General features: G+C 41.7%; 1 protein-coding gene across 7 annotated transcripts in view; it reads left to right on the top strand.

The window, feature by feature from the left end:
- The window catches only part of NFIA (nuclear factor I A), a 369,111-nt gene that overhangs the window by 302,115 nt on the left and 50,840 nt on the right, over positions 1 to 16,156 (top strand). For 5 of the 7 annotated variants that reach the window (XM_035018415.1, XM_035018416.1, XM_035018413.1 and 2 more), the window contains 2 exons: positions 7,580 to 7,758; positions 10,041 to 10,206. In XM_035018415.1, the coding sequence (XP_034874306.1) occupies positions 7,580 to 7,758; positions 10,041 to 10,206 (345 nt within the window). The remainder of the gene's footprint in view (positions 1 to 7,579; positions 7,759 to 10,040; positions 10,207 to 16,156) is intronic. The other 2 variants (XM_035018417.1, XM_035018414.1) reach the window with 1 other exon arrangement.

Below are 16,156 nucleotides of genomic sequence, written 5' to 3'. Positions count from 1 at the left end.
ATATTTAGAAAATTTTCCTTTACTCCAGATCTTCTTTAAAAACTTTTTTAAATTTAAATTTTTTATTTAAAGATTTTATTTATTTATTTGACAGAGACAGCGAGAGAGGGAACACAAGCAGGGGGAGTGGGAGAGGGAGAAGCAGGCTTCCCGCCGAGCCGGGAGCCCGATGCGGGGCTCGATCTCAGGACCTTGGGATCATGACCTGAGCCGAAGGCAGACACTTAATGACCGAGCCACCCAGGAGCCCCTAAAAACTTTTTTTTTCTAGCAGTAACATGTATTAGATCTCCGATAAGCAACTCCCAAAAACTGACATGGTGGGCCTTTCAAGGGGATGATAGAAATTTCCATCGTATCTGGGTTTGTGGGGGTGGGGCAGGAGAAGACATGCTCAGATTCTGATTAGGTTGAAAGCGTGCCTAGGTAGCAGGGGTCTACATGGTAAAGGGAGAGGTCAGTGTGGACACTCAAGGACTGTAGATCTAAGTGAAGAATAGAGTCTAGAGGGAGGCAGCCCCCTAGTTCTAAGTTTCTACTTTGTCAGAGTTTGAGATTTAAACAAAGGTACAGGTTCAAAGTATATTTGGTCAAAAACAGTCTTTATAGGTCATTGTATCTATGACCATTAGATCAGAGTTGTTGCTATGGTTGCTTTGTTTTGCATTTTGTTGTTAAGGGATTTTTTTTCAAGACCCTCTTGTCATGTCCATACTGACAGTACCTGCTCTTCCATCAATATTTATGTATTCATTTGTCCAAGTGACAGATAAGCAGCAGGTCCCTCTTACTCTTACTTAGTATTCCTTTCCCCTTGTGTATTCTGTAATCCAAACAAGTCTTAGCAAATAGGAACAGATTTCAATTTATTCATCTCCCATCCACATCCCCATCCTTACTTATGATAGTATTACCAATAAAAGAAGCTATTTATGGATCACTTACCCACATGGTCAGGAACTACACCTTGTGTCTTATATACTTGTCTCATTGGATCCTAACAACAGTCTTGAGGTATTATTAGCCCCACTGTACAGATGGCAAAACCGAGTCATAGAGAAGCTCGGAAACTTAAAGTATAGCTGGTAAGTGAAAGACTTAGAATTTAAATCTATACCTATCAGACTCTAAAGCCCACAGTCCTCATATTATACCTCTACTTTTTTTGGATTCCTATGTTTAACTTGAAATTGTACACACACAGGTGTGGGAAACCAGCACAGATGAAAGCAGGTTAGATAATGGTGAAGAGGGACAATCAAAGAGCTATAGTGGGGGGTGGGAGCAGGAGTGGGTGAAGGAAGTCCAAAGGCACAAACTCTCATCAAAGAGAAAAAGAGCGACAATGGATAGTTAGTGGAAATAGAGAAGGCAAGCAGATTGCTTTGAAAGCTTCAAAGAGGTGAGTCTTCGGCAGAAAGATGGACCAGGACAAGGACAGGGTTTGGTAGGGAAGAGGTGGAAGGGGCAGGGATCGTCAGGGGCTCAACGCACAAGCACAGCATGGCAGGTGTCTGGAGGGTGGACAGGAATTATGTGGGTCTATGCCAGGGGCCCGCGAACTATGGCCCACAAGTCAAATCCAGCCCTCTGCCTGTTTTTGAAAATAAAATGCTACTGGAACATGGCCACGCTCGTTTGTTTGTGTAATATCTGTGGCTGCTTCTGCAGCACAGCAGCGGAGACCGTGCAGCCTGCAAAGCCTAAACTCTTCGCTCTCCGGCCCTTACAGAAAATGTGTGCCAGCCCCGGGTCTAGATGCTAAGACAGGGCCTCAGCACAGGAAGGGTCTTTCAGGAGCGAAAATGGATCTAAATAAAAATTTTAAAAGACCTCGCCCTCCCCCCTCCCCCTTTCTGTCTGTTTGTCCGGAAGACATTGGAATTTGATCTCCAACCTGAGGATCCCCTTAATTCAAATGGAGTAGAATATACCAATCGTCTTGGAAATGCAGTGTAGCGTAAAGTTACTTTGGTAGCAGTAATATAAAAATACTAAGGGCTTTACCAGGTATCATGCAGTGTCAGATATGTTTCTCTCCGGTGACATCCGGGTCTTTCACATGCATCTCGGCGATGGTGAAGATAGGTGCTATATTATATGTTTTGAAAACCTTGGCTTGCCTCAAATCAAAGGCTGGCTATTCAGAAAAGGCTCCTCCTCCTCGAGGTTTAAAAACCATTGCTAATTCCCCTTTCCTTGTGTCTCTGTTAAAACAAATCCCATAACTCCAAAGTCCTGGGCTTTGATAAGTGGCAGGTCTGACTCAGGCATGATTTATAAATTATAGCTATGGACCATTAAGATAGATTTCTCAGCTTTAGGTAAGCTAGAGTGGTGTCATATACGGTGGTTTTGAATTTCTGAAGAAGCCAAGTGTGTAGCAGTTGACAACCCAAATAATTCAAATTCCATTTGCTTTTGTGGAAGCCTTTATTTTTTTTTTCTTAGTACAGTTTTTTTTTTCCTTCCACTTTCTTCTTTTAGAGTTCTGCCTTGTTAAAAATCTTTACTTCTAAATATGAGTAGTCAGGAGTTTTTTTGTTTTTTTTTAAAGATTTTATTTATTTATTTGACAGAGAGATAGACAGAAGAGCACAAGCAGAGGAAGAGGGAGAAGCAGGCTCTGCACTGAGCAGGGGGAGCCCGATGCGGGACTCGATCCCAGGACCCTGAGATCATGACCTGAGCCAAAGGCAGACGCTTAACTGTCTGAGCCACCCAGGCGCCCTGAGCAGTCAGGAGTTCTTAATGCTACCATTGCTCTATGGAAATGGTTATTTTTGTCTGAAGAACACCTTACCGCTGAGGGGAGGAGTGGCTAACACAGGAACAGTTCCGACTCTCACCTGTTGCCACTGACTTTGGGTTGATGAATGGTAAGACGGTGAAGCTTTACAGATGCCAAGGCTTGGGAGTGATCATTCCTCCCGTGAGGGGAGAAGGCTGTGTGTCATGCTGTCTTAAGAGCACACTGCACCTGAAGGGGGATTAGATTTTATTGTTTGCACTGCTCTCTTGACAGCTTTTCTTTGGAGCATCCCATACAAGAGACTCTAGGATTGCCAGAAAGCCACGTGAAAAGGATCCAAGTCTCTGTCTAATCTGTAAGAGTCTGTGATGGCTCGTGGACAAGGAATAAAGCAATTAAGGCAATGTCAGGTTAAATACAAGAATTCAACCCATAAATTTTGGTTTGAGGAAAAATGCAGGAAGGTTATTAGAATTCTTGGAGGTTGAGTTTGGGCAAAATTGCCAAAAATGGTAAGGAGGCATTACTTTCCTCTCTCTTTTTCTTTCCCAAGATTTATAAAAAATGAAGTACGTGTTTCCAAACCTATCTGGCTGTGCCTCCCTGATAACCATCTTTTTTGAGCTAGAATATATGTCTATAAGAATATATCTATAATATATCCTCCCTATGGAGGACCCAGACCAAGAGTCACTTGGATCAAGTAAGTCTCCCCAAATACACAGTAAGACAGTAATGACCTTGACATTCTCCTTCCCCAGTCCTCATTCTGCTTTAAGGGAGAAAGCATTTTTAAGTTAAAAAAAAAATACATATTGTGTTGAATTTTCAGCTTTTTCCTCTTTCAAACCAAAACCAAGAGAATCTTTTTAAAGAAGCGGAGCAAGGGACAGGGGCCAAGTACAAACAAGTAAACCAACCTGCCTGACCTGCTTTCTTCTTTTCAAGTATCCAGTAATATGATCATTTTGTCATAAATAACTGAGCTCTACACTCTTTGGGAAATTCTGGCTCCCTGTTTCTTGAATTGTGGCTACTTTGTTCAGAGAGTGTAGGCAATGCCATTCTAGCTGGAGAAACCAGATCAAATTTCCTTCCTTCTTATTTGTATTGTTTGTGAAAAGCCCGGCAGTTGTTTTAAATAAGTCTGGCCTCTGGTTAAAATTTAAGCTGGTAGGGAGATCCATCCAGAACGGAGTGTTTCTGACACTCTCCACTGCTCCTGGCCTAGGGTACTAAGAGTATGAGACCCCAGAAGCAGCCAATTTTGTAGTGCCTTTTAATACACAAAATTGTATTAACATCAACATGGATACAGATGGATGCACTGCAATAAACCGTAACCACTTGAGAAAAGCCTTTATTGACTCGCAAGTAAATAATGCACATTTTAAAGGATCTAAATATGCATTTACATAATGTGCTATAATTTTTTATTGTGTCAACTGCTCACACACACACACATCCATAAGAGATGTTTTTCTCTGTCAAAAATTTGGACTGAGACCATTCTTTGTGCATTGCATTAGCACCACGCCAGATTCATAATGTTAGAGTTCTCAGATGGTAGTTTCTCTTCTGTGGGACCCCTGATCAGAAGATCTTGACGTACGTTTAATGAATTTTACAGATTGAGTGAGTGATTGATTTCACCCCAATGAAACTTTCTAAAATGATTTGAGGCTACTTCGACAAGAACTTAGGCACACTGAAAACGTCTAATTCAAGATGAGAGAGAGAAAACAAGAACTAGGAAAGAAGAAAATCCAAATTTAGATGTTGCTGAAGGCTGAGCTTTAGAGAACGGAAGAACGTGGGTCTTGTCCAGTAAAAGAGTAATACTAGCAGTTTATCCAGAGAAATAGCATGTATTTAATAATATTTAACAGGACTGTGTAGTGTCTGTAACACAACTATTTTCTGTTTGAAGAAATTAAAGCTCAGGATCTTGAATGATTTATATACCCAGTTCCACAATGAACTAATGGCTGAACCAGAAGTCCAAGGCATGAGAAAGTAAGGGCTGTGAGGGATAACCCTTTGAAATGCAGACTCAGCAATTGCCTAATTTGAAACTACAGGCTAAATGATTTCCTGGTGCTAATTAAGAATTAATTGGTCCTTATAAGTCAGTCATTGCAGAATTAATTTCATATAGTACCATGTGTTCTCAGGTTTGTGTTCAACTCTGGGCCACAAGGAAAATGTGAATTGTTTTAGTAAAATATGATAAAGAAACTAAGGTCTAAATTTAAGTTGCTAATGGTGTTCTTTTACATATTAAGCAATAATAACAAAGAGGGCCAAGATGTTTATTAGCAATTAAAGGAGGGATTCCAAGATCCGTTGAATTCTCCCCCCTATCAACTCTCTTTAACTTTTATCCACCTGATCTTTACTCAAGTGAGTATTTTCCTTTGGGCAGCATTCTCTGTTGGCCACCACAATTTTTCATAATCAAACAATCATTTATCACTTTCCATCGAGCACCTGAAGCACTGTCACTTTATCATTAAGGTCAGCTTGCTGGGGACTCTTGACAAGGGAGTTCCCACCTTTGTGTTTGACAAGCTGCAGAAGTCCCGTGTATCACTTTGTTATGCTTAGTACATTCCCAGCCTTGTTTGGGAAATGCCACATTCCATCCCTGACTAGAAACTATGTGGTCAAATGCAGGGTGCGGGGTCAAATTTTCTTGCTACCAGCAAAGACAACCATACCATATTAGATGAACAAAACTCCTTTGGTTCTTTAAAGTACAATTTGCAAAGTAAGAGATGACCAGAGCCATTTAACTTCTTCGCTTGTGGGTTTTAACTCAGAGACAATAACAGATCCCTAAACTCTCTGGCTTTTTGCCAGGTGGGAAAAAAACCAAAGTTTTAAGTCTATCTGTATGGTTCTTGATTTCTATACCACTCTTGTATTCAATCGATCGTTGTACATTCAACTAATATTTATTGAGTACCAGACACTGTTCTGGGGATATGACAGTGAACAATTAAATAGGTAGAAAAGCTATTTTCTAAGATGGGAAAGATTGGAAGAAGAGCAAGTATAAAGGATGGAAGATGACAAGAATTCTGGTTTCACTAGGCTGTGTTCAAGATGCCCTCAATTTTTTTTTTTTTAATTTAATTGCCAGAGAGAGAGAGAGAGAGAGAGAGAGAGACAGCGAGAGCAGGAACACAAGAGGGGGGGAGTGGGAGAGGGAGAAGCAGGCTTCCCGCTGAGCAGGAAGCCCAATGCGGGGCTCCATCCCAGGACCCTGGAATCATGACCTGAGCCGAAGGCAGTCGCTTAACCAACTGAGCCACCCAGGCACCCCAAGATGCCCTCAATTGTATGATTGAAGATAAAATTTTGTGTTGGCCCACTGTTGTATCCCATGCCCAGAATAGAAACTCATCAATGTTTATTGGATAGATTAAAGGTTGTGTGAATTAAGATCATCTGCAAGACATGGGATAGACTATTGCTTCCACTCCAAACCCCCATTTTCACTCTTTAAAAACTACAGATACTGTTCTGAACCTCAAAGTCCTAGCCATTTCAGTTATTAGTCAGAAAGTGCCCCAATACTAAAGACATCCCAGTAGGGAACAAAGAACCCATGCCCAGTGGATCAGTGGGGATGGATGATTTGTACAGTCCTCAGCCATGCTTATGGGATAGTGGTAGGAAATGTGGCCTCTCTTGCTTAGTTTGCTCTACAGTTTTATGAGTCACCTCTCAGTAAGACTCTCGAAAGTCTTACTTTCCAAAAACTGGGCCATTCCTTTGGTCTTTGCAGGGACTCCCTGAGTTTGAAGACTTAACTGCAAAGAGTAAGGCAAGATAAATATTCTCACTTGCTTTTATCTGAGAGCCGTTTCTCTGGCCCTCCCAGAGAAGTAAGAGCTGCTACCTTGGCGTTACTGGTTTGAGTGTCCCCAACCCTTCCCATATGCTGCTCTTCTTCTCCAGCAGATTTTATCAATCACCCTTCCAATTCAAGGGCAGAAGTTCTCTCAGAAACATTATCAAGCGGCTCACATAAGTTTTTTAATCTAATGTAATCTTCTTGTACAAATAAAATTTAGCAGGGCTCAAATAAAAAGGAGTAATAGTTGTCTGAGTTCTTTTATCAATTTTTATGGGCAGAAGGCCCACAGCTGAGCAGGGGTCACTGCCTACTCAGCCTGTGGGTTCCCCTGCTCTAACATTTACGCATTTCTGAGTTTGGCTTTGAAATGGCCAAAAAGGGGGGGGGGGGCATCTACGTAAACCTTCCATGTAAAGTGAGGTACCCAAATTGCACAGGTTCATTAAGTGATCATTTACTACATACTTCAAAAAAATTTCATCCTGTATTAGTCCCTAGAAATTTCCTTGAAAGGGGTATAAGAGCTTTAACAATGAATTATTGTCTATGGGTTAGCTCAGCATGAAAGAGGATCCATATGTGCAAACTAGAATTTGTCATATGTAATGTCAGTTAAATCAGGTCTAATCTACCAAATACATTTTTTATTGCTTGCTTCATTAAAAAGGCTCTTAAGGTAATGAATAATCTTCAGCTTCACCAAGGATTATTAATGCCTTTATAACTCATGTCCACTGAAAATGGAAAGACAGCCTGAAACCCTACCCTAATCTAACCTCCATGTTTGTCTTAGAGCCTTAAGGAAGAAAATCTATCAGACCTATCCAGTGTTAAATTCAGCCACATGAACAGTGCTGTGAGTTGGGTCAGGAAAGAAAGGAAAAAGGATGTTGCATCGAGCTTAGACGCTGTGGCAAAGCGGGCCTTTCTCTTCATGACTCTGACGTTTTCTTTTCCTACAGCAAGCCCGCACGCAACACCGTCGACTCTTCATTTCCCGACATCGCCCATTATCCAGCAGCCCGGGCCTTACTTCTCTCACCCAGCCATCCGCTATCACCCTCAGGAGACGCTGAAAGAGTTTGTCCAACTTGTCTGCCCTGATGCTGGTCAGCAGGCTGGACAGGTGGGGTTCCTCAATGTAAGGAGACCTCTTTTTTTTTCCGATTTCTTTAGAAATATTAACCGAATGTAAAAATAACAAGGGGAGACCTTCTGACCATGTGACACGGTGCTCTAATGTTGTGCTGACGGACTGCAGGCAAATGTCATATTTATTCTAGATTGTGGGAAAGTTAACTTGCTCTGAGAGTGATTGGCCAGGGTTTAAAAAGTGTTTGTGTTAAGTTCGCAACTGTCAAGTTTATGGATATAAATCATCTCAAGGGTGAACCATATAACCTTCTAAGGTCTGTGGGCTGATAATTCCACCTCGTGCACACTAACCCTTGGGCTCACACAGTTAACAAAATAGAAAGACCAAATAATTTTAAATAATGATTTGGGGTGGTAGGGAGAGGTAGGGGGACGAGGGGGGCACAGATGTTTCAGATCAACTAAGTTGATATTTTTTTAAAATACAGTCTTCTAACACTTTAGATCAAGTTGACCAGTACTTGAACTCAAGATGCTAGAAGTACAGTTTATTATGGTTTGTTATTTCTGCAAGTAGTTATCTTTCCCACTTATCTTTATATAAAGCTAAACAGTATTCAACAGCTTCAAATGAATGTTTTCATTTTTTCTCTGATAAACCAAATAATCACAACTTGAGACAATATTCCAAACGTAAAAGTGATTTTTAAAGATCACAAATTTTATTTCAGAGTTGAACTGAGTGTTTACAGTTGGATAGCTATATCCCAATGCCACTAATAATAATAATGAATAGTAAATAATGACCAGCATAAAGCCAAATGTGATCTTCCTTTTCCCCTAAGAATGTGAAGCCACAGATCAGCTGTCATTATTACTGGCTGATTTAGAATATTATTATCACACGGCCCTATCACTGATTTTTCCTCCCTTGCAGAAATACCTGATTCTGCATATCTGAGACAGAACAGGCAGCTTTGACTAATGTCTGGTGATGTTTTAGCAGATACATTTCTGTCTAGACAACAAATCAATATGGGGCCTTTTTTCTTTTTGCTTGTGTATTCATCTGCTTGGCTTATTCTAAAGCATTCACTTACGGACTTTTAGCCCACTCAGAAATAACACACGGGCAGGTTTGCTGGCAAGAAAGCAGAGCATTCTGATTGTCAGACGAGATAGTCTTTGAGGAACAATACTAAATATATAAGAGAATGTGGGTGAGGGGCTGGCTGAGGCTGCCTCTGTGGAATTATTAAGCTTAAACTTAAAAGCCTGGGACAACTGGTTCTCCTTCACCTGAATGTTGATTCGGGACAACAGGCTAAATACCAGCTGCGATTATTGGTCGTGTACAGTGTCACTGAAGTCTGGAGTCAGAAAGGCCACGTGGGAGACCATGAAAGATCTGAAGTGATCACCAGCATCAAGCATCTGACTTTTAAATTTCTAACTTTTTTAAAAATAGTCCTGACATTCTCCTATATAACTGTCAAACTCCCGGTTTTGCATTTTGATCAAAGTTTTATAGGGTTTAAGGCAGGTCTCTTCATGGGACTGTTTTGAAAAACTTGAAAATAAAATGGATTTTATTGCTTTCTTCAGAGGGAGAACTTTCTTTTGTCAAAGAGCTGTTATTTGGTTGTTCTAACATCAGGCAGCCAAATAAATATGACTGTTATGGCATATGCTTATATAATTTAAATCAAAATTAGAAGTGATATTTTTCCCTAGCAGAATTTTGACAGCTCAATTCTAAAGTTTCTGTGCCTGATGTTACACAATATGTGAAAGAAATTTTTTATGTTCACTTAACATATTTATTAAATGTTATATAATATCAACTTTGAGGAGTGAAAATAAAATATTATTTTTAATTTCAAATGCTATTTGGGAAACTTCATTATATCTGTATAAGTAGACAGTATGGAATAATTCCACAACCTATAAAGCACTTATATATTAAATAAATAATAATCGTGGGAATGATGATGAAGGTAGCAGTTAAGACGGAAGTGAAACATTCCAAGCAAAACTTGGCGGGTCGTTTTAGGGAAGCAGGAGGTAGAGAAGGTCAGAATAATTCAAGAGATAAGTTTAGGCTCCATTGAGCATGTGTGCCTGGCGCTATGCTTTTGTGAAATGCCTTAAGAACGACCCAACAGTTTTTGGTCTATATGCTCTGAAGGAAGAATTCAAGCAGCTAGAATACTTCGTAATTTTACGTAAGCGATAACCAGTGCGCCTTTCGGTTTCAGAAGCAGCTAACCGTTGATATCTGTTTCTTCTTTTCCTCCTGCATGTTTTGTTTTGCTCCCGCCCTCACAGCCCAATGGGAGTAGCCAAGGCAAAGTACACAACCCATTCCTTCCCACCCCGATGTTGCCACCACCGCCGCCACCACCGATGGCCAGGCCTGTGCCTCTGCCAGTGCCAGACACGAAGCCTCCGACCACGTCAGCAGAAGGAGGTGCAGCCTCCCCCACCTCACCAAGTAAGTATGGCCGAGACAAGGCGCCGGTCACTTATCAAGCTCTGTTTACTTGAATCCTCATTTAAGTTGGGTCCCTAATGGCATAGGCTCTAGCCATAGGCCCGGATCCCCAGTGATGGTGATAGCGTGAGTTTGCAGAGCCAAGACCAGATCGCAGTGAGCACCACTCTGGGGTACTATCAGCTACACCAGATGTGGAACTATCTGGGTGTTTGGGTGGGATAAAGTGGTGTGACTCCATGCCCAAGACTGAGATCTAGATATACTATTAAATTTTGCATATTATTTGAGTGGCTTTGAATGCTCTCCTCATGATCATCAAACAGCATCCACTTGCATGAATTCCTATTAGCAAAAAAGTTCCTTTTACTTTTGTATAGCCCTGCTGTAACTCACCGTCCAAGAGAAATTCACTTGATGAGCTATAAAGGCTGTGCACCTCGTACATCAAATAGGTAAAAAAAAAAAAGTTTAAATCAAAGTAACAATTCAAAGGTGTGTGCCTTGAACACTCACCAAGAGTAAGAGCCTGGCAGAAGATCAGAGCTGGTAACCATGGAAGTTGCATGGCCAGGTGTAGTGGGGAGAGGAGATAGAAAGTATAATTGGGTGGAAAGAGAAAAGAACTCTTGACTGTCCTCTAAAAAGTATGGGAACATGTTATCAGACAATATGAGATTTCCAAACTTTTTTAGATGATAGGAATGATGACTTGTTGAATTAGAGGGATAGTCCCCGATATTTCAGAGATGACAAGGGAGTAGAAATAGCTCAAACACACAAATTTGACTTTTATTAGTACCTGGAACAATGTCAAAAAGAGTGATGACCAGAGGCAGAGTTCTGAGGTGATGGATGGACGACCCAATCTTGACAGAGGGTGTGATAAACACCTCCCTAAAGCTTTACTGAGGGATCAAAGTGTAGGAAAGGGTAGGAACTGTGACAGTAATCCTAAGGAGAGCAGGTCTCCAAGGAGTTCTTCAAAAGTGAGACTGGAGGCAAGGAATCTACTGAGGAAAAGATTAGAGTAGACCAGGGAAAAAGTGTTAAGATCAAGAACTTGAGCAGCAGTTACAGAAGTTGAATGGAGAAGAGCACAGGGAGGGATATTTTGTAGACACATGAGCTTTGGGATAGGACAGTCATTTCAATGACTACAATGAAGGATGATTCTAGGCCTCTTAGGTTCCTTACTTTCAGTTTAGGGGACATGATGGTATTGGGTGCAGGAGGGAAAGAGCCAAAGAGGAAAAATAAGCTTCTGTTGACACTGTGGGATTTAATCCTGGGGACACTAAATCCAGAATGTCTGGAGTTCCTCGTGGACATGTCTCTGAGGGTGAACTGTGGGTTATCTAGTATTTATTCATTTTGATAACACATGTGGAAGTGAGTGGCATTGTACTTGGATTCTGATATTACAACAGAAAGATTGAGGGTCCAGAGGCAATTTTGTGGGGACCTACTTCTCTTGATAAGAGGTGGTTCAACACTTTTCAACGAAGGAGAAAACCCTGAGTGTCCAGTGTCATAGGAAACAAACGAGGCTTGGTCTACGGATCTTGGAAGCTCAGCTTGGAAAAGAAGCTTTTGAGAAGCAGAGGCTCATGGGTGTGTCCTGCTTATTGTGTATTAATGTAACATCTTCCAACAAGTTAGAGAAATCACCATCACCAAACTCTATTTAAATCTGGTCACTGGGGATTGGTAGTCACATAATTATTATGCCCTGTACATGCCTCCATGTACCACTTTTCTCTTCATCTTGTGCCTATCTGTGCAGGACAATGACACAGTTCTTTAAAAGCCTTGTGGTAATACTCTACCTATCCCATTTAAACACATCCTGCCCTCCACTACCAGTGTCTCCTACATTCATAGTGCATTTTCCAGTAACGGGGAAGGGCCCCTCTGGGGCACTGTGGAAGACTAGGAATAATACCATGTGCAGTTATTGAAGACTGAAAGATAAGGACTCAAATCCCCACCTTTCACATTACTAGCTGTGTTTCTCTTCAAATCAGTTTCCTCATCTGTAGAATGTGGGTGATGACCCCTGCCTAGCAGGGTTGTGTGAAATCAGCCATGATGAGCACTACCACCAAATAAATTGGAACATTTTATTATTTGCCAAAACTCTGACCTAGTAGAGTCCCTAGGCTTGAGTAATGATGAAATAGGTCTGTAGGACACATACAGCTACTCAGCCCCTAAATCAGGTTGGTGCCTTTGGGTCCATACTTCTGGATTCCACGCCATGGATTGAATCAAGTGCCTTGTATGAGAAAGTATCTGTCACCCTGTCGTGGCCAGACTCAAGTATTCCTTCAGCATTATGGGAAGAAGTGTGGAGGGGGTCCTGGCAGATCCAATTCATGTGGTTGCATGTCCATTAGAACAGGGTTTGAAGATTTTGAGGAAAAGGAGAATGTCAGGAGGGAGAGGCCCAAAAGTTTGATACAGGTAATTTGATACTTTTTTAAAAGATTTTATTTATTTATTTGAGAGAGAGAGAGCGAGCAAGCACGTGTGAGCTAGCACAAGCCGGGGGGAGGGGGAGCAGAGGGAGAAGCAGACTCCCTGCTGAGCAGGGAGCTGGGCGCAGGGCTGGAAACAGGACCCTGGGATCATGACCTGAGCAGAAGGCAGACGCTTAACCGACCAAGCCACCCAGAAACCCCTGATACTTACTTTTGGACCATATGATTCTAGGAATGTAGGCAAAACAAAATGTTCTACTGGTGGCATAGAAATGCTTTTATCAGCATAAAGTCTAGCCCTTGTTTCTGGGCTTTTTGGAGTTTGCTGAATTCACAATAATGTGTTCTTTCACAGCAATATCTTGCTTTACTGTCTTCTCCTTTATTAATAAGACAGTAGTAGGCTGGGGGATCTGTAATTTATAGCAAAGGAGAAGCCTTTCAAATTAAAAAATGTCAAAGCCCACTGGTCCACACTGGGAAGGATTTAAGAACCTCCCTCCCCGCCCCCCCCCCCACACAAAATCCTCTTCCATGCCCTGATTTCTGAACCAATTGATAAATAAAATACAAGAAAAATCAGATTGGAAGACCAGACTATCACTTCTACTATCGGAGAATTTAGTTTGTAACTGTAGGCAAATGAGCTTCCTAATGCTGAATTCCCAAATTACACAGACACACCTCCAGTCATGGGCAGTGCTGGACCACCGCAGGCCTTCCCAAGTGGGGTCTGCCCTCCTATTTAGAGCCCAAAGCCTGGAGATCCAGATGGCTGCATGGTGCCAGCCGGTACCTGTCTTCCTAAGAGAAAAGAGCTGGTTTCTACTTCCAAACTCTACAGTCTAGAGACTAGAAAGTGAGCAGGGGAAAGGGACCAAGAGGATATGCAAGGGAACAAATATCAGAATGAAATCGCCTCCCCCTCCCTTCCCATTCATCTTGATGACTACCTTCTTCCATTTGCTTAGCCAGCTCTCATTAGTTAGCACCTGTCATGTGCCAAGGACTGTGTTAGCGCTTGGGATACAGAGGTGATTAATCCCTGCTCGTCAGAAATGTGGGATCTGTGGAGGGAGACAGCTGGGAAATGGGTAGTTCACACGAGGCAACACTGGGACAAAGGCGTAGGTTCTACAAGAGCACTCGGGAGGGAGTTTGGTCCAGGCCCGGGGTCTCAGCTAAAGATGATTTTGGAGAGGGTGACTTCTATGCTATTTAGTAGGGCTAGTATTCTGGTGTTTTAAATCTGAGAAAGAAGGTAGAACTCTTCTTCAGAAACTAGCCTGGTGGGGGGAGGGGACGTCTAAAGTTAGATCACAGCTGAATAAAAATTTAGGGCAAAAAATATAGTTTCATAAATTATGTGCTTTCTTAGAAATTAAAACAACAGGGAGGTTGGATCCTGTTTATCTTTGCCAGTTTATTAGAGCTCAACTTTAGCAAGAAGAAACACCATGACAGGGTATTAAGTACAGATGTTCAACATCCCAATAGTATGTCAGAAATTGAGGCTTTTTTCAAAAACACTAATTGTGTAACCTAGGACAACCTTTTCTATTTGGGGTTTGAGATGACTTGCAGTAAAATAAGATTTAAAAAATAAAAGTAGTAAATCATGCCAAGGGTCTCCTATATTACCAACTTTTCTGGGCCTCAAATTCCCTTATCTGTTAATGGGAATATCCCTGAATGCTCTACCCACTCTCTTAGGCAGATTGTCAGGACAAACTGGGGTGATAGATGTGCTATGCTGTAGACAGTTCAGAGTCCAAGGCATAATTTTTAATATCATCTTATAATGAAATACAAATGGTTGCCAGCCTAAAGCAGAGTATGTATTTTTAACCTAATCAGTTGCCTCTGGCACCAAATACTCAACTTTGCAGCTGTGGCCAGAAAAACATGGGTAAGGCAGATTTGAGAAAAAAATCGCCTATGAAATAAATACATTTTAAAGGGAAAAATCTTTACTAGTGCCATAAAACAACAACAACAGGGGAGTGGGGGTGGAGTTAACAGTTCTCTCGAGAACTTTTATATTGTTGATTTGTTTGGAGAGAGATTGATATACTACTATGCCAGGTCTCTTTAGGATACGGTGATAAATAGAGATAACCTATAAGAGTAATTCACAATGGATGTATTCTGTTCCTGCTGACTAACTACCTTTGTAGGTTTAGATACCCACTGAGAGAATATCACTTCTTTTGTTCATTCAATAAATAGTAATTGACCATCAACTATGTACCAAGTTGTGTTCTAGGTGCTAGGATTCAGCAGGAAATGAAAGAGATTTTAACAATTCCCTAATCTTCTAGAGCTCGGATTATAGAGAGGGAAGAAAGTCAATCCACAAAGCAGTGAGAATAAAAGGCAGGGATGATGTAAGATGGTTATACGTAAGCGGAACTTAGGAGTCAGGAGTGGTGGAGGTGGGGGTGTGACTGTCCGTAGGGTGGCCAGAGAAGGCCTGTCTGAGAAGAGGAAATTTAAACAAAGACCTCCCTGGCAGAAGTGAGAAGGAGCCCTGACACTGCAGGGGAAGAGCTTTCCGAGCAGAAGGAACAGCCAGCACACCTGGCCAGAGTGGGGAGAACAGAATGAGTAGGCAAAAGGAGGAGGAGGTGGGGTGGGAGGTAAGGTGGACAGAGTCTGGGAGCTGGGAGTGGGGAGTGGGATAAATAATATAGGCTTTCATAGGCCACTGTAAGGACTTGGGCCTTTACTCTGAGTGAGACCGGGGAACAGAGAAGTGATAACTCCCTAGTTTTTAACAGAAATACTTTGAAGGTTTTGTTGAAAACAGATTGCTAGGGGCAAGAATTAAAGCAGGGAGACCAGTTAAGAGGCTGGGTTTTTTTTTTCTTAAAATCAATAAATATAATGAGTGTCTTCTACCTACCAGCTGCTGTTTTAGGCACAAGGGATGCAAAAGGGCACAAAACAATCCCCTTCCCTGTGGACAAACAGTAATCAAAGTAGAAGTAAATTAGGAAGTCCAATGGAGAAGGCTACAACAGGGAGGGAGGTGGTGTGCTGTGGCAGGGATCCAGGCACCATGGGGCCGTGTGGGTGGTAAGAATTATTTGAAAGGGAGAGCTGCCAGGGTTTGCTGATGCATTAGATATGGGTTGAGAAAAGAGAGAGAGAGAGATCAACGATTGCTCCTAGGTTTTTGACCTGGGCAACTGGAAGGATGGAGTTTCCATGAACTGAGATGGGAAAACGGCAGAAAGTGCCATTCTGGGCGAGGGGCAGGTACCAGAGTTTGGTTTGACCAAATTATGTTTGACATGCCCATTAGGTATCTTACCAGTGATACTAATTATAACAGCATCCTACCTATGAAAGCTCTTTGCAGTTTGCTGAGTTTTTCCACGTGCATCATGCATTAATTGGGAAGGGACTCCTTTTCAAACATGTAATATACTGAGTGGATATTCCTCAGAGTCCTAAGGACAACA

This window comes from Mirounga leonina, unplaced genomic scaffold (genome assembly GCF_011800145.1).
Source record: "Mirounga leonina isolate KUSES-001 unplaced genomic scaffold, KU_Mleo_1.0 Mir_173, whole genome shotgun sequence".
NCBI classification, from domain to species: Eukaryota; Metazoa; Chordata; class Mammalia; order Carnivora; family Phocidae; genus Mirounga; species Mirounga leonina.
Note: the sequence above shows the minus strand (reverse complement) of the source record. Positions and strands in the feature narration are given on the sequence as shown.